Source organism: Salvelinus fontinalis, chromosome 32, assembly GCF_029448725.1.
Source record: "Salvelinus fontinalis isolate EN_2023a chromosome 32, ASM2944872v1, whole genome shotgun sequence".
NCBI lineage: Eukaryota > Metazoa > Chordata > Actinopteri > Salmoniformes > Salmonidae > Salvelinus > Salvelinus fontinalis.
This window is the reverse complement of record NC_074696.1, coordinates 14,081,864-14,100,544: the sequence shown is the minus strand read 5'-3', so window position 1 is coordinate 14,100,544 and position 18,681 is coordinate 14,081,864. Positions and strand designations below refer to the sequence as shown.

At 48.0% G+C, this 18,681-nt stretch overlaps 1 protein-coding gene across 1 annotated transcript; it reads right to left on the bottom strand.

The window, feature by feature from the left end:
• Positions 1 to 721: 721 nt before the first annotated feature.
• LOC129830792 (uncharacterized) lies at positions 722 to 10,813 on the bottom strand. Its single transcript, XM_055893520.1, has one exon. It carries the CDS (start codon positions 2,076 to 2,078, stop codon positions 741 to 743), a length of 1,338 nt encoding a protein of 445 aa, XP_055749495.1. The 5' UTR covers positions 2,079 to 10,813; the 3' UTR covers positions 722 to 740.
• Between the last annotated feature and the right edge of the window lie 7,868 nt (positions 10,814 to 18,681).

Genomic DNA, 18,681 nt, shown 5'->3' with positions numbered 1-18,681 from the left:
CTGCTGTGTGTGCGTGTGGCTGATAAATCCTCTCCTCATTGCTTTGCGGTCCATTTAACCAAGACACATACACACAGTATTGTACCAGGGCAGTGGGTCTCTGTTCAGCCCAGCCCACCTGCCGTTAGCTTATTGTTGAGCGGTACCTCTGTTCCTCTGACAATGAGACCACTGTCAGAGGAACAGAGGGGCAGAGAAGAGAGGGACGGAGCTGGGGGCAGAGCAGGGAGGGATGGAGGAGAGAGGGACGGCGCTGGGGGCAGAGCAGGGAGGGATGGAGGAGAGAGGGACGGCGCTGGGGGCAGAGCAGGGAGGGATGGAGGAGAGAGGGATGGCGCTGGGGGCAGAGAAGAGAGGGACGGAGCTGGGGGCAGAGCAGGGAGGGATGGAGGAGAGAGGGATGGCGCTGGGGGCAGAGCAGGGAGGGATGGAGGAGAGAGGGATGGCGCTGGGGGCAGAGGAGAGGGGGATGAGGAGAGAGGGACAGCGCTGGGGGCAGAGCAGGGAGGGATGGAGGAGAGCGGGACGGCGCTGGGGGCAGAGGAGAGGGATGGTGGAGAGAGGGACGGCGCTGGGGGCAGAGGAGAGGGATGGTGCTAGGAAGAGGAGAGAGGGATGGAGGAGAGAGGGACGGCGCTGGGGGCAGAGGAGAGGGATGGAGGAGAGAGGGATGGCGCTGGGGCAGAGGAGAGGGATGGAGGAGAGAGGGACGGCGCTGGGGGCAAAGGAGAGGGATGGTGCTAGGAAGAGGAGAGAGGGATGGAGCAGAGAGGGACGGCGCTGGGGGCAGAGGAGAGGGATGGAGGAGAGAGGGATGGCGCTGGGGCAGAGCAGGGAGGGATGGAGGAGAGAGGGATGGCGCTGGGGCAGAGCAGGGAGGGATGGAGGAGAAAGGGACGGCGCTGGGGCAGAGCAGGGAGGGATGGAGGAGAGAGGGACGGCGCTGGGGCAGAGCAGGGAGGGATGGAGGAGAGAGGGACGGCGCTGGGGCAGAGCAGGGAGGGATGGAGGAGAGAGGGATGGCGCTGGGGCAGAGCAGCGAGGGATGGAAGAGAGAGGGACGGCGCTGGGGCAGAGCAGGGAGGGATGGAGGAGAGAGGGACGGCGCTGGGGCAGAGCAGGGAGGGATGGAGGAGAGAGGGACGGCGCTGGGGCAGAGCAGGGAGGGATGGAGGAGAGAGGGACGGCGCTGGGGCAGAGCAGGGAGGGATGGAGGAGAGAGGGACGGCGCTGGGGGCAGAGGAGAGAGGGATGGAGCTAGGAACAGAGGAGAGAGGGATGGAGGAGAGAGGGACGGCGCTGGGGGCAGAGGAGAGGGATGGAAAAGAGAGGGGTGGCGCTGGGGGCAGAGAAGAGAGGGACGGCGCTGAGGGCAGAGCAGGGAGGGATGGAGGAGAGAGGGATGGCGCTGGGGGCAGAGCAGGGAGGGATGGAAAAGAGAGGGGTGGCGCTGGGGGCAGAGGAGAGGGATGGAGGAGAGAGGGACGGCGCTGGGGGCAGAGGAGAGAGGGATGGAGGAGAGAGGGACGGTGCTGGGGGCAGAGGAGAGAGGGATGAGGAGAGAGGGATGGAGGAGAGAGGGACGGTGCTGATGGCAGAGGAGAGAGGGATGAGGAGAGAGGGATGGAGGAGAGAGGGATGGTGCTGGAAAAAAGGAGAGAGGGATGGTGCTGGAAAAAAAGAGAGAGGGACGGTGCTAGGGACAGAGAGGAGAGAGGGATGGAAGAGAGGGATGGAGCTAGGAACAGAAGAGAGAGGGATGGAGGAGAGAGGGACGGTGCTAGGTTCAGAAAGGAGAAAGGGATGGAGGACAGAGTCCTCCTCCTCCTTATATATATTCCTATCACCCATCTAGCCACTACAGGGACCTCGTTTTGAGCCGCTGTGATGCAGACATTTCCTCCTGACTTCTCGAGAACTTGGTCAAAGTGGGAAGCCATTAGAGGACCTACTGAATAAAGCAAACAAGTCATTCTAATATGACTATTATTCCCCAGGTTCCATTCATCCAGCTCTGTTCTGTTATTTCCCCAGGTTCCATTCATCCAGCTCTGTTCTGTTATTCCCCCAGGTTCCATACATCCAGCTCTGTTCTGTTATTCCCCCAGGTTCCATACATCCAGCTCTGTTCTGTTATTCCCCCAGGTTCCATTCATCCAGCTCTGTTCTGTTATTCCCCAGGTTCCATTCATCCAGGTCTGTTCTGTTATTCCCCCAGGTTCCATTCATCCAGCTCTGTTATTCCCCAGGTTCCATTCATCCAGCTCTGTTCTGTTATTCCCCCAGGTTCCATACATCCAGCTCTGTTCTGTTATTCCCCCAGGTTCCATTCATCCAGCTCTTTTCTGTTATTCCCCCAGGTTCCATTCATCCAGCTCTGTTCTGTTATTCCCCCAGGGTTCCATTCATCCAGGTCTGTTCTGTTATTCCCCCAGGTTCCATTCATCCAGCTCTGTTCTGTTATTCCCCCAGGGTTCCATTCATCCAGCTCTGTTCTGTTATTCCCCCAGGTTCCATTCATCCAGCTCTGTTCTGTTATTCCCCCAGGGTTCCATTCATCCAGCTCTGTTCTGTTATTCCCCCAGGGTTCCATTCATCCAGGTCTGTTCTGTTATTCCCCCAGGTTCCATTCATCTAGCTCTGTTCTGTTATTCCCCCAGGGTTCCATTCATCCAGGTCTGTTCTGTTATTCCCCCAGGTTCCATTCATCCAGCTCTGTTCTGTTATTCCCCCAGGTTCCATTCATCCAGCTCTGTTCTGTTATTCCCCCAGGTTCCATTCATCCAGGTCTGTTCTGTTATTCCCCCAGGTTCCATTCATCCAGCTCTGTTCTGTTATTCCCCCAGGTTCCATTCATCCAGCTCTGTTCTGTTATTTCCCCAGGTTCCATTCATCCAGCTCTGTTATGTTATTCCCCAGGTTCCATTCATCCAGCTCTGTTCTGTTATTCCCCCAGGTTCCATACATCCAGCTCTGTTATTTCCCCAGGTTCCATTCATCCAGCTCTGTTCTGTTATTCCCCAAGGTTCCATACATCCAGCTCTGTTATTCCCCCAGGTTCCATACATCCAGCTCTGTTATTTCCCCAGGTTCCATTCATCCAGCTCTGTTCTGTTATTCCCCCAGGTTCCATACATCCAGCTCTGTTATTCCCCCAGGTTCCATTCATCCAGGTCTGTTCTGTTATTCCCCCAGGTTCCATTCATCCAGCTCTGTTCTGTTATTTCCCCAGGTTCCATTCATCCAGCTCTGTTCTGTTATTCCCATAGGTTCCATTCATCCAGCTCTGTTCTGTTATTTCCCCAGGTTCCATTCATCCAGCTCTGTTCTGTTATTTCCCCAGGTTCCATTCATCCAGCTCTGTTCTGTTATTCCCCAGGTTCCATTCATCCAGCTCTGTTCTGTTATAACCCCAGGTTCCATTCATCCAGCTCTGTTCTGTTATTCCCCCAGGTTCCATTCATCCAGCTCTGTTCTGTTATTCCCCCAGGTTCCATTTATCCAGCTCTGTTCTGTTATTCCCCAGGTTCCATTCATCCAGCTCTGTTCTGTTATTCCCCCAGGTTCCATTCATCCAGCTCTGTTCTGTTATTCCCCCAGGTTCCATTCATCCAGTTCTGTTCTGTTATTCCCCAGGTTCCATACATCCAGCTCTGTTCTGTAATTCCCCAGGTTCCATTCATCCAGTTCTGTTCTGTTATTCCCCAGGTTCCATACATCCAGCTCTGTTCTGTTATTCCCCCAGGTTCCATTCATCCAGCTCTGTTATTCCCCAGGTTCCATACATCCAGCTCTGTTCTGTTATTCCCCCAGGTTCCATTCATCCAGCTCTGTTCTGTTATTCCCCAGGTTCCATACAACCAGCTCTGTTCTGTTATTCCCCAGGTTCCATTCATCCAGCTCTGTTCTGTTATTCCCCAGGTTCCATACAACCAGCTCTGTTCTGTTATTCCCCAGGTTCCATACATCCAGCTCTTTTCTGTTATTCCCCCAGGTTCCATTCATTCAGCTCTGTTCTGTTATTCCCCAGGTTCCATACAACCAGCTCTGTTCTGTTATTCCCCAGGTTCCATTCATCCAGCTCTGTTCTGTTATTCCCCCAGGTTCCATTCATCCAGCTCTGTTATTCCCCCAGCTTCCATTCATCCAGTTCTGTTATTCCCCAGGTTCCATTCATCCAGGTCTGTTCTGTTATTCCCCCAGGTTCCATACATCCAGCTCTGTTCTGTTATTCCCCAGGTTCCATTCATCCAGCTCTGTTCTGTTATTCCCCCAGGTTCCATTCATCCAGCTCTGTTATTCCCCCAGGTTCCATTCATCCAGCTCTGTTATTCCCCCAGGTTCCATTCATCCAGCTCTGTTCTGTTATTCCCCAGGTTCCATTCATCCAGCTCTGTTCTGTTATTCCCCCAGGTTCCATTCATCCAGCTCTGTTATTCCCCCAGGTTCCATTCATCCAGCTCTGTTATTCCCCCAGGTTCCATACATCCAGTTCGGTTCTGTTCTGTTATTCCCCCAGGTTCCATTCATCCAGCTCTGTTCTGTTATTCCCCCAGGTTCTATACATCCAGCTCTGTTCTGTTATTCCCCCAGGTTCCATTCATCCAGCTCTGTTATTCCCCCAGGTTCAATACATCCAGCTCGGTTCTGTTCTGTTATTCCCCCAGGTTCCATTCATCCAGCTCTGTTCTGTTATTCCCCAGGTTCCATTCATCCAGCTCTGTTCTGTTATTCCCCCAGGTTCCATTCATCCAGCTCTGTTCTGTTATTCCCCAGGTTCTATACATCCAGCTCTGTTCTGTTATTCCCCCAGGTTTCATTCATCCAGCTCTGTTCTGTTATTCCCCAGGTTCCATTCATCCAGCTCTGTTATTCCCACCGGTTCCATACATCCAGCTCGGTTCTGTTCTGTTATTCCCCCAGGTTCCATTCATCCAGCTCTGTTATTCCCACCGGTTCCATACATCCAGCTCGGTTCTGTTCTGTTATTCCCCCAGGTTCTATACATCCAGCTCTGTTCTGTTACTCCCCCAGGTTTCATTCATCCAGCTCTGTTCTGTTATTCCCCAGGTTCCATTAATCCAGCTCTGTTATTCCCACCGGTTCCATACATCCAGCTCGGTTCTGTTCTGTTATTTCCCCAGGTTCCATACATCCAGCTCTGTTCTGTAATTCCCCCAGGTTCCATTCATCCAGCTCTGTTCTGTTATTCCCCCAGGTTCCATACATCCAGCTCTGTTCTGTTATTCCCCAGGTTCCATTCATCCAGCTCTGTTCTATTATTCCCCAGGTTCCATTCATCCAGCTCTTTTCTGTTATTCCCCCAGGTTCCATACATCCAGCTCTGTTCTGTTATTCCCCAGGTTCCATTCATCCAGCTCTGTTCTATTATTCCCCAGGTTCCATTCATCCAGCTCTGTTCTGTTATTCCCCAGGTTCCATTCATCCAGCTCTGTTCTGTTATTCCCCAGGTTCCATTCATCCAGCTCTGTTCTATTATTCCCCAGGTTCCATTCATCCAGCTCTTTTCTGTTATTCCCCCAGGTTCCATACATCCAGCTCTGTTCTGTTATTCCCCAGGTTCCATTCATCCAGCTCTGTTCTATTATTCCCCAGGTTCCATTCATCCAGCTCTGTTCTGTTATTCCCCCAGGTTCCATACATCCAACTCTGTTCTGTTATTCCCCCAGGTTCCATTCATCCAGCTCTGTTCTGTTATTCCCCCAGGTTCCATTCATCCAGCTCTGTTCTGTTATTTCCCCAGGTTCAGTACATCCAGCTCTGTTCTGTTATTTCCCCAGGTTCCATTCATCCAGCTCTGTTCTGTTATTCCCCCAGGTTCCATTCATCCAGCTCTGTTCTGTTATTCCCCCAGGTTCCATACATCCAGCTCTGTTCTGTTATTCCCCCAGGTTCCATTCATCCAGTTCTGTTCTGTTATTCCCCAGGTTCCATTCATCCAGCTCTGTTCTGCTATTTCCCCAGGTTCCATTCATCCAGCTCTGTTCTGTTATTCCCCCAGGGTTCCATTCATCCAGCTCTGTTCTGTTATTCCCCCAGGTTCCATTCATCCAGCTCTGTTCTGTTATTCCCCCAGGGTTCCATTCATCCAGCTCTGTTCTGTTATTCCCCCAGGGTTCCATTCATCCAGGTCTGTTCTGTTATTCCCCCAGGTTCCATTCATCTAGCTCTGTTCTGTTATTCCCCCAGGGTTCCATTCATCCAGGTCTGTTCTGTTATTCCCCCAGGCTCCATTCATCCAGCTCTGTTCTGTTATTCCCCCAGGTTCCATTCATCCAGCTCTATTCTGTTATTCCCCCAGGTTCCATTCATCCAGGTCTGTTCTGTTATTCCCCCAGGTTCCATTCATCCAGCTCTGTTCTGTTATTCCCCCAGGTTCCATTCATCCAGCTCTGTTCTGTTATTCCCCCAGGTTCCATACATCCAGCTCTGTTATTCCCCCAGGTTCCATTCATCCAGGTCTGTTCTGTTATTCCCCCAGGTTCCATTCATCCAGCTCTGTTCTGTTATTTCCCCAGGTTCCATTCATCCAGCTCTGTTCTGTTATTCCCATAGGTTCCATTCATCCAGCTCTGTTCTGTTATTTCCCCAGGTTCCATTCATCCAGCTCTGTTCTGTTATTTCCCCAGGTTCCATTCATCCAGCTCTGTTCTGTTATTCCCCAGGTTCCATTCATCCAGCTCTGTTCTGTTATAACCCCAGGTTCCATTCATCCAGCTCTGTTCTGTTATTCCCCCAGGTTCCATTCATCCAGCTCTGTTCTGTTATTCCCCCAGGTTCCATTTATCCAGCTCTGTTCTGTTATTCCCCAGGTTCCATTCATCCAGCTCTGTTCTGTTATTCCCCCAGGTTCCATTCATCCAGCTCTGTTCTGTTATTCCCCCAGGTTCCATTCATCCAGTTCTGTTCTGTTATTCCCCAGGTTCCATACATCCAGCTCTGTTCTGTAATTCCCCAGGTTCCATTCATCCAGTTCTGTTCTGTTATTCCCCAGGTTCCATACATCCAGCTCTGTTCTGTTATTCCCCCAGGTTCCATTCATCCAGCTCTGTTATTCCCCAGGTTCCATACATCCAGCTCTGTTCTGTTATTCCCCCAGGTTCCATTCATCCAGCTCTGTTCTGTTATTCCCCAGGTTCCATACAACCAGCTCTGTTCTGTTATTCCCCAGGTTCCATTCATCCAGCTCTGTTCTGTTATTCCCCAGGTTCCATACAACCAGCTCTGTTCTGTTATTCCCCAGGTTCCATACATCCAGCTCTTTTCTGTTATTCCCCCAGGTTCCATTCATTCAGCTCTGTTCTGTTATTCCCCAGGTTCCATACAACCAGCTCTGTTCTGTTATTCCCCAGGTTCCATTCATCCAGCTCTGTTCTGTTATTCCCCCAGGTTCCATTCATCCAGCTCTGTTATTCCCCCAGCTTCCATTCATCCAGTTCTGTTATTCCCCAGGTTCCATTCATCCAGGTCTGTTCTGTTATTCCCCCAGGTTCCATACATCCAGCTCTGTTCTGTTATTCCCCAGGTTCCATTCATCCAGCTCTGTTCTGTTATTCCCCCAGGTTCCATTCATCCAGCTCTGTTATTCCCCCAGGTTCCATTCATCCAGCTCTGTTATTCCCCCAGGTTCCATTCATCCAGCTCTGTTCTGTTATTCCCCAGGTTCCATTCATCCAGCTCTGTTCTGTTATTCCCCCAGGTTCCATTCATCCAGCTCTGTTATTCCCCCAGGTTCCATTCATCCAGCTCTGTTATTCCCCCAGGTTCCATACATCCAGTTCGGTTCTGTTCTGTTATTCCCCCAGGTTCCATTCATCCAGCTCTGTTCTGTTATTCCCCCAGGTTCTATACATCCAGCTCTGTTCTGTTATTCCCCCAGGTTCCATTCATCCAGCTCTGTTATTCCCCCAGGTTCAATACATCCAGCTCGGTTCTGTTCTGTTATTCCCCCAGGTTCCATTCATCCAGCTCTGTTCTGTTATTCCCCAGGTTCCATTCATCCAGCTCTGTTCTGTTATTCCCCCAGGTTCCATTCATCCAGCTCTGTTCTGTTATTCCCCAGGTTCTATACATCCAGCTCTGTTCTGTTATTCCCCCAGGTTTCATTCATCCAGCTCTGTTCTGTTATTCCCCAGGTTCCATTCATCCAGCTCTGTTATTCCCACCGGTTCCATACATCCAGCTCGGTTCTGTTCTGTTATTCCCCCAGGTTCCATTCATCCAGCTCTGTTATTCCCACCGGTTCCATACATCCAGCTCGGTTCTGTTCTGTTATTCCCCCTAGTTCTATACATCCAGCTCTGTTCTGTTACTCCCCCAGGTTTCATTCATCCATCTCTGTTCTGTTATTCCCCAGGTTCCATTAATCCAGCTCTGTTATTCCCACCGGTTCCATACATCCAGCTCGGTTCTGTTCTGTTATTTCCCCAGGTTCCATACATCCAGCTCTGTTCTGTTATTCCCCCAGGTTCCATTCATCCAGCTCTGTTCTGTTATTCCTCCAGGTTCCATACATCCAGCTCTGTTCTGTTATTCCCCAGGTTCCATTCATCCAGCTCTGTTCTATTATTCCCCAGGTTCCATTCATCCAGTTCTTTTCTGTTATTCCCCCAGGTTCCATACATCCAGCTCTGTTCTGTTATTCCCCAGGTTCCATTCATCCAGCTCTGTTCTATTATTCCCCAGGTTCCATTCATCCAGCTCTGTTCTGTTATTCCCCAGGTTCCATTCATCCAGCTCTGTTCTGTTATTCCCCAGGTTCCATTCATCCAGCTCTGTTCTATTATTCCCCAGGTTCCATTCATCCAGCTCTTTTCTGTTATTCCCCCAGGTTCCATACATCCAGCTCTGTTCTGTTATTCCCCAGGTTCCATTCATCCAGCTCTGTTCTATTATTCCCCAGGTTCCATTCATCCAGCTCTGTTCTGTTATTCCCCCAGGTTCCATACATCCAGCTCTGTTCTGTTATTCCCCCAGGTTCCATTCATCCAGCTCTGTTCTGTTATTCCCCCAGGTTCCATTCATCCAGCTCTGTTCTGTTATTTCCCCAGGTTCAGTACATCCAGCTCTGTTCTGTTATTTCCCCAGGTTCCATTCATCCAGCTCTGTTCTGTTATTCCCCCAGGTTCCATTCATCCAGCTCTGTTCTGTTATTCCCCCAGGTTCCATACATCCAGCTCTGTTCTGTTATTCCCCCAGGTTCCATTCATCCAGCTCTGTTCTGTTATTCCCCCAGGTTCCATTCATCCAGTTCTGTTCTGTTATTCCCCAGGTTCCATTCATCCAGCTCTGTTCTGCTATTTCCCCAGGTTCCATTCATCCAGCTCTGTTCTGTTATTCCCCCAGGGTTCCATTCATCCAGCTCTGTTCTGTTATTCCCCCAGGTTCCATTCATCCAGCTCTGTTCTGTTATTCCCCCAGGGTTCCATTCATCCAGCTCTGTTCTGTTATTCCCCCAGGGTTCCATTCATCCAGGTCTGTTCTGTTATTCCCCCAGGTTCCATTCATCTAGCTCTGTTCTGTTATTCCCCCAGGGTTCCATTCATCCAGGTCTGTTCTGTTATTCCCCCAGGCTCCATTCATCCAGCTCTGTTCTGTTATTCCCCCAGGTTCCATTCATCCAGCTCTATTCTGTTATTCCCCCAGGTTCCATTCATCCAGGTCTGTTCTGTTATTCCCCCAGGTTCCATTCATCCAGCTCTGTTCTGTTATTCCCCCAGGTTCCATTCATCCAGCTCTGTTCTGTTATTTCCCCAGGTTCCATTCATCCAGCTCTGTTCTGTTATTCCCCAGGTTCCATTCATCCAGCTCTGTTCTGTTATTCCCCCAGGTTCCATACATCCAGCTCTGTTATTTCCCCAGGTTCCATTCATCCAGCTCTGTTCTGTTATTCCCCCAGGTTCCATACATCCAGCTCTGTTATTCCCCCAGGTTCCATTCATCCAGCTCTGTTCTGTTATTCCCCCAGGGTTCCATTCATCCAGCTCTGTTCTGTTATTCCCCCAGGGTTCCATTCATCCAGGTCTGTTCTGTTATTCCCCCAGGTTCCATTCATCTAGCTCTGTTCTGTTATTCCCCCAGGGTTCCATTCATCCAGGTCTGTTCTGTTATTCCCCCAGGTTCCATTCATCCAGCTCTGTTCTGTTATTCCCCCAGGTTCCATTCATCCAGCTCTGTTCTGTTATTCCCCCAGGTTCCATTCATCCAGGTCTGTTCTGTTATTCCCCCAGGTTCCATTCATCCAGCTCTGTTCTGTTATTCCCCCAGGTTCCATACATCCAGCTTTGTTATTCCCCCAGGTTCCATACATCCAGCTCTGTTATTTCCCCAGGTTCCATTCATCCAGCTCTGTTCTGTTATTCCCCCAGGTTCCATACATCCAGCTCTGTTATTCCCCCAGGTTCCATTCATCCAGCTCTGTTCTGTTATTCCCCCAGGTTCCATTCATCCAGCTCTGTTCTGTTATTCCCCCAGGTTCCATTCATCCAGCTCTGTTCTGTTATTTCCCCAGGTTCCATTCATCCAGCTCTGTTCTGTTATTTCCCCAGGTTCCATTCATCCAGCTCTGTTCTGTTATTCCCCAGGTTCCATTCATCCAGGTCTGTTCTGTTATTCCCCCAGGTTCCATTCATCCAGCTCTGTTCTGTTATTTCCCCAGGTTCCATTCATCCAGCTCTGTTCTGTTATTTCCCCAGGTTCCATTCATCCAGCTCTGTTCTGTTATTCCCCCAGGTTCCATTCATCCAGCTCTGTTCTGTTATTTCCCCAGGTTCCATTCATCCAGCTCTGTTCTGTTATTTCCCCAGGTTCCATTCATCCAGCTCTGTTCTGTTATTCCCCAGGTTCCATTCATCCAGCTCTGTTCTGTTATTCCCCAGGTTCCATTCATCCAGCTCTGTTCTGTTATTCCCCAGGTTCCATACATCCAGCTCTGTTCTGTAATTCCCCAGGTTCCATTCATCCAGTTCTGTTCTGTTATTCCCCAGGTTCCATACATCCAGCTCTGTTCTGTTATTCCCCCAGGTTCCATTCATCCAGCTCTGTTATTCCCCAGGTTCCATACATCCAGCTCTTTTCTGTTATTCCCCCAGGTTCCATTCATCCAGCTCTGTTCTGTTATTCCCCAGGTTCCATTCATCCAGCTCTGTTCTGTTATTCCCCAGGTTCCATACAACCAGCTCTGTTCTGTTATTCCCCAGGTTCCATTCATCCAGCTCTGTTCTGTTATTCCCCCAGGTTCCATTCATCCAGCTCTGTTATTCCCCCAGCTTCCATTCATCCAGTTCTGTTATTCCCCAGGTTCCATTCATCCAGGTCTGTTCTGTTATTCCCCCAGGTTCCATACATCCAGCTCTGTTCTGTTATTCCCCAGGTTCCATTCATCCAGCTCTGTTCTGTTATTCCCCCAGGTTCCATTCATCCAGCTCTGTTATTCCCCCAGGTTCCATTCATCCAGCTCTGTTATTCCCCCAGGTTCCATTCATCCAGCTCTGTTCTGTTATTCCCCAGGTTCCATTCATCCAGCTCTGTTCTGTTATTCCCCCAGGTTCCATTCATCCAGCTCTGTTATTCCCCCAGGTTCCATTCATCCAGCTCTGTTATTCCCCCAGGTTCCATACATCCAGTTCGGTTCTGTTCTGTTATTCCCCCAGGTTCCATTCATCCAGCTCTGTTCTGTTATTCCCCCAGGTTCTATACATCCAGCTCTGTTCTGTTATTCCCCCAGGTTCCATTCATCCAGCTCTGTTATTCCCCCAGGTTCAATACATCCAGCTCGGTTCTGTTCTGTTATTCCCCCAGGTTCCATTCATCCAGCTCTGTTCTGTTATTCCCCAGGTTCCATTCATCCAGCTCTGTTCTGTTATTCCCCCAGGTTCCATTCATCCAGCTCTGTTCTGTTATTCCCCAGGTTCTATACATCCAGCTCTGTTCTGTTATTCCCCCAGGTTTCATTCATCCAGCTCTGTTCTGTTATTCCCCAGGTTCCATTCATCCAGCTCTGTTATTCCCACCGGTTCCATACATCCAGCTCGGTTCTGTTCTGTTATTCCCCCAGGTTCCATTCATCCAGCTCTGTTATTCCCACCGGTTCCATTCATCCAGCTCTGTTCTGTTATTCCCCAGGTTCTATACATCCAGCTCTGTTCTGTTATTCCCCCAGGTTCCATACATCCAGCTCTGTTCTGTTATTCCCCAGGTTCCATTCATCCAGCTCTGTTCTATTATTCCCCAGGTTCCATTCATCCAGCTCTTTTCTGTTATTCCCCCAGGTTCCATACATCCAGCTCTGTTCTCTAATTCCCCAGGTTCCATTCATCCAGCTCTGTTCTATTATTCCCCAGGTTCCATTCATCCAGCTCTGTTCTGTTATTCCCCAGGTTCCATTCATCCAGCTCTGTTCTGTTATTCCCCAGGTTCCATTCATCCAGCTCTGTTCTATTATTCCCCAGGTTCCATTCATCCAGCTCTTTTCTGTTATTCCCCCAGGTTCCATACATCCAGCTCTGTTCTGTTATTCCCCAGGTTCCATTCATCCAGCTCTGTTCTATTATTCCCCAGGTTCCATTCATCCAGCTCTTTTCTGTTATTCCCCCAGGTTCCATACATCCAGCTCTGTTCTGTTATTCCCCCAGGTTCCATTCATCCAGCTCTGTTCTGTTATTCCTCCAGGTTCCATTCATCCAGCTCTGTTCTGTTATTTCCCCAGGTTCCATACATCCAGCTCTGTTCTGTTATTTCCCCAGGTTCCATTCATCCAGCTCTGTTCTGTTATTCCCCCAGGTTCCATTCATCCAGCTCTGTTCTGTTATTCCCCAGGTTCCATACATCCAGCTCTGTTCTGTTATTTCCCCAGGTTCCATTCATCCAGCTCTGTTCTGTTATTCCCCCAGGTTCCATTCATCCAGTTCTGTTCTGTTATTCCCCAGGTTCCATTCATCCAGCTCTGTTCTGCTATTTCCCCAGGTTCCATTCATCCAGCTCTGTTCTGTTATTCCCCCAGGTTCCATTCATCCAGCTCTGTTCTGTTATTCCCCCAGGTTCCATTCATCCAGCTCTGTTCTGTTATTCCCCCAGGTTCCATTCATCCAGCTCTGTTCTGTTATTTCCCAGGTTCCATTCATCCAGCTCTGTTCTGTTATTCCCCCAGGTTCCATTCATCCAGCTCTGTTCTGTTATTCCCCCAGGTTCCATTCATCCAGCTCTGTTCTGTTATTCCCCCAAGTTCCATTCATCCAGCTCTGTTCTGTTATTCCCCCAAGTTCCATTCATCCAGCTCTGTTCTGTTATTCCCCCAGGTTCCATTCATCCAGCTCTGTTCTGTTATTCCCCCAGGTTCCATTCATCCAGCTCTGTTCTGTTATTCCCCCAGGTTCCATTCATCCATCTCTGTTCTGTTATTCCCCCAGGTTCCATTCATCCAGCTCTGTTCTGTTATTCCCCCAGGTTCCATTCATCCAGCTCTGTTCTGTTATTCCCCAGGTTCCATTCATCCAGCTCTGTTCTGTTATTCCCCAGGTTCCATTCATCCAGCTCTGTTCTGTTATTCCCCCAGGTTCCATTAATCCAGCTCTGTTCTGTTATTCCCCAGGTTCCATTCATCCAGCTCTGTTCTGTTATTCCCCCAGGTTCCATACATCCAGCTCGGTTCTGTTCTGTTATTCCCCCAGGTTCCATACATCCAGCTCGGTTCTGTTCTGTTATTCCCCCAGGTTCCATACATCCAGCTCGGTTCTGTTATTCCCCCAGGTTCCATTCATCCAGCTCTGTTCTGTTATTCCCCAGGTTCCATACATCCAGCTCTGTTCTGTTATTCCCCAGGTTCCATTCATCCAGCTCTGTTCTGTTATTCCCCCAGGTTCCATTAATCCAGCTCTGTTCTGTTATTCCCCAGGTTCCATTCATCCAGCTCTGTTCTGTAATTCCCCAGGTTCCATTCATCCAGCTCTGTTCTGTTATTCCCCCAGGTTCCATTCATCCAGCTCTGTTATGTTATTCCCCCAGGTTCCATTCATCCAGCTCTGTTATTCCCCCAGGTTCCATTCATCCAGCTCTGTTCTGTTATTCCCCAGGTTCCATACATCCAGCTCTGTTCTGTTATTCCCCAGGTTCCATTCATCCAGCTCTGTTCTGTTATTCCCCCAGGTTCCATTCATCCAGCTCTCTTATTCCCCCAGGTTCCATTCATCCAGCTCTGTTCTGTTATTCCCCCAGGTTCCATACATCCAGCTCTGTTCTGTTATTCCCCCAGGTTCCATTAATCCAGCTCTGTTCTGTTATTCCCCAGGTTCCATTCATCCAGGTCTGTTCTGTTATTTCCCCAGGTTCCATTCATCCAGCTCTGTTCTGTTATTCCCCAGGTTCCATACATCCAGCTCTGTTCTGTTATTCCCCCAGGTTCCATTCATGCAACTCTGTTATTCCCCAGGTTCCATTCATCCAGGTCTGTTCTGTTATTCCCCAGGTTCCATTCATCCAACTCTGTTCTGTTATTCCCCCAGGTTCCATTCATCCAGCTCTGTTATTCCCCCAGGTTCCATTCATCCAGCTCTGTTATTTCCCCAGGTTCTATTCATCCAGCTCTGTTCTGTTATTTCCCCAGGTTCCATTCATCCAGGTCTGTTCTGTTATTCCCCAGGTTCCATTCATCCAGGTCTGTTCTGTTATTCCCCCAGGTTCCATTCATCCAGCTCTGTTCTGTTATTCCCCAGGTTCCATTCATCCAGCTCTGTTATGTTATTCCCCCAGGTTCCATTCATCCAGCTCTGTTATTCCTCCAGGTTCCATTCATCCAGCTCTGTTCTGTTATTTCCCCAGGTTCCATTCATCCAGGTCTGTTCTGTTATTCCCCAGGTTCCATTCATCCAGCTCTGTTCTGTTATTCCCCCAGGTTCCATTCATCCAGCTCTGTTCTGTTCTGTTATTCCCCCAGGTTCCATTCATCCAGCTCGGTTCTGTTCTGTTATTCCCCAGGTTCCATTCATCCAGCTCTGTTCTGTTATTTCCCAGGTTCCATTCATCCAGCTCTGTTCTGTTATTTCCCCAGGTTCCATTCATCCAGCTCTGTTCTGTTATTCCCCCAGGTTCCATTCATCCAGCTCTGTTCTGTTATTCCCCCAGGTTCCATACATCCAGCTCTTTTCTGTTATTCCCCCAGGTTCCATTCATCCAGCTCTGTTCTGTTATTCCCCAGGTTCCATTCATCCAGCTCTGTTCTGTTATTCCCCAGGTTCCATTCATCCAGCTCTGTTCTGTTATTCCCCCAGGTTCCATTCATCCAGCTCTGTTCTGTTATTCCCCCAGGTTCCATTCATCCAGCTCTGTTCTGTTATTCCCCCAGGTTCCATTCATCCAGCTCTGTTATTCCCCCAGGTTCCATTCATCCAGCTCTGTTATTCCCCCAGGTTCCATTCATCCAGCTCTGTTCTGTTATTCCCCCAGGTTCCATTCATCCAGCTCTGTTCTGTTATTTCCCCAGGTTCCATTCATCCAGCTCTGTTCTGTTATTCCCCAGGTTCCATACATCCAGCTCTGTTATTCCCCAGGTTCTACACATCCAGCTCTGTTCTGTTATCCCCCAGGTTCCATTCATCCAGCTCTGTTCTGTTATTCCCCCAGGTTCCATTCATCCAGCTCTGTTCTGTTATTCCCCCAGGTTCCATTCATCCAGCTCTGTTATTTCCCCAGGTTCCATACATCCAGCTCTGTTCTGTTATTTCCCAGGTTCCATTCATCCAGCTCTGTTCTGTTATTCCCCCAGGTTCCATTCATCCAGCTCTGTTATTTCCCCAGGTTCCATTCATCCAGCTCTGTTCTGTTATTTCCCCAGGTTCCATTCATCCAGCTCTGTTCTGTTATTTCCCCAGGTTCCATTCATCCAGCTCTGTTCTGTTATTTCCCCAGGTTCCATTCATCCAGCTCTGTTCTGTTATTCCCCCAGGTTCCATTCATCCAGCTCTGTTCTGTTATTCCCCAGGTTCCATTCATCCAGCTCTGTTCTGTTATTCCCCCAGGTTCCATTCATCCAGCTCTGTTCTGTTATTCCCCCAGGTTCCATTCATCCAGCTCTGTTCTGTTGCACTGACCGATGTAAATAATGGATGATAAATCATTGAACCTGACAACTGTAGGGAAATCAGGTGAACCATATACCCTAGTTTATTTAGTAGCATGATGGTTAAACACAGTTACTCAGAACTAGCTGAAAGTTATTTCCGTCTCAGAGAGACAAGGTGATGTAGGCTGATAGGTTGGATGTACACTTTATACAAGAACTGGATTCAAACCTGCCTTCGCTCAATAATACTGTAGCTAGATATATAATAGGTATAAAGATATGAACTATTACATGTAAACAACATTTTAGCTTATACATTTCCCCTTTCTGTTCAGTGCTATATCTGGTAGAATTGGAACGTGGCAGGTTGATATCCACTGAAATAACCTGGCTACAACGCACACAGTAAACCAGAGGGCGAGGAAGACGACAGCTTTGGTCACGACACACCAAGTTCCCTGTTGAGAGACAACAACTTGTCTTGAGGCAGTTGTTTTTTATTTTCATGTTCTTCTACAGTGTAACAGAGGGCATAGAAATATAAAAGGGCATTATAGTGAAACAGCATTGGACCAGAATAGAACCCCCCCCCCTCCACTGCGTTCCCTGCTAGCGGAGTGCACAGCACCTCTCAGGCTGACAATCTACACACAACAACGGCGACATAGAAAAATAATCTAGAATGATATTTCTTGAATGATATTTCTATGAACGGGGATACTGAGTTTATTAAACAACATTTTTAAAAAGCACCACAGTGGAGGTAAACACGGAGAGAGGGAACGTTGACAATAAACAAAACATCAGTCAACGTTAAAACAACAGAATCCCGGGAGGGTGGACTCCTGTAGCTTAAATGTTGCCCGTCCTGTCATTTCATAACAAATAATATGTGTTATTGTTTTTAACAGAAGGAGGCGAGAATGGAACAACCAAGTTGGGGGGGGGAGAGGCTTTGAAGCCAGTGGTCGGCCATATTGCCACTCCCCAGTGAGATCAGTCCTCCATAGGAATGAGTGGAATTCTACAGTATTTCAATTAAATGTAATGGACAAAATGACAAGTATTTAAGTATTTGTTTTTGTAGTGAGGACAGTAACATTAGTACTCTAAAAATTATACTTTAAGGATTTAAAAAATAATAATACATTTTTACATATTAAATTGTCATGTTTAGCTCAAATAATATAATTTCAAAGTTTGCATTAAGGTGTCTGTAACAGAATACACGTGTCAAAACGAATGTAGACATTAATACATGCTTTTCTATAACTTTCAACATCTCTTTTTCTTTACAATGGAGGAATACCAAGATGGCTGGGTGGTGGCTTCAATACAGCGCCCCCTGTCAGTCATCCAGAGTTTATACACATCATTGGGCCAGACACTAGCCGAAGAGCTCACTCACGCAGACACACACACACACAGAGCGAGCTGTCAGGTTGGAGCTGCTAAACGACACTTCCAGATATTATAGAGGGTTACTGTGTGTGTGTGTGTGTGTGTGTGTGTGTGTGTGTGTGTGTGTGTGTGTGTGTGTTTAGGCGACTGTGGGGTTCACCTGCTGATGCTATGTGACAAAACAAGCTTTCCTTGGTTCCAGAATGAAAGAATTCTCCTCAGAATTACACCGTCCTCTTTCAGCTGAACATAAAAACGAAATATAATAGTCATTCATAAATGCAAAATAGTAGAAAAACAACAACAGCCAGATCCATCTCTTTCGCTTTAGATTTAAACATGTACTCTTCTTTAAGTATATATAGATTTCTCTCTAAACAACTATACGTCCACATAATAATACAAATGGCAGTGAATTGTTTGATAATCTAAATATTGTTTTACTTTTAAAGAAACTTCAATGAAGAGATGACATAATATAAACGCAATGACTTTGAATGAGCGACCTAGATCATACCATGTTTACAACATAGGTTTAGCTTACAGGTGAATGAGAGTCCCAGGTCATACCATGTTTACAACATAGGTTTAGCTTACAGGTGAATGAATGAGAGACCCAGGTCATACCATGTTTACAACATAGGTTAAGCCTACAGGTGAATGAATGAGAGACCCAGGCCATACATACCACGTTTACAACATACAGTGAGGAGAACAAGTATTTGATACACTGCCGATTTTGCAGTTTTTCCTACTTACAAAGCATGTCTGTAATTTTTATCATAGGTACACTTCAACTGTGAGAGACGGAATCTAAAACAAAAATCCAGAAAATCACATTGTATGATTTTTAAGTAATTAATTTGAATTTTATTGCATGACATAAGTATTTGATACATCAGAAAAGCAGAACTTAATATTTGGTACAGAAACCTTTGTTTGCAATTACAGAGATCATATGTTTCCTGTAGTTCTTGACCAGGTTTGCACTCACTGCAGCAGGGATTTTGGCCCACTCCTCCATACAGACCTTCTCCAGATCCTTCAGGTTTCGGGGCTGTCGTTGGGAAATACGGACTTTCAGCTCCCTCCAAAGATTTTCTATTGTGTTCAGGTCTGGAGACTGGCTAGGCCACTCCAGGACCTTGAGATGCTTCTTACGGAGCCACTCCTTAGTTGCCCTGGCTGTGTGTTTCGGGTCGTTG

Coding starts and splice junctions, on each gene's coding strand:
- LOC129830792 (XM_055893520.1), bottom strand. CDS start 2,078: ATGGAACCTGGGGGAATAACAGAACAGAGCTGGATGAATGGAACCTGG.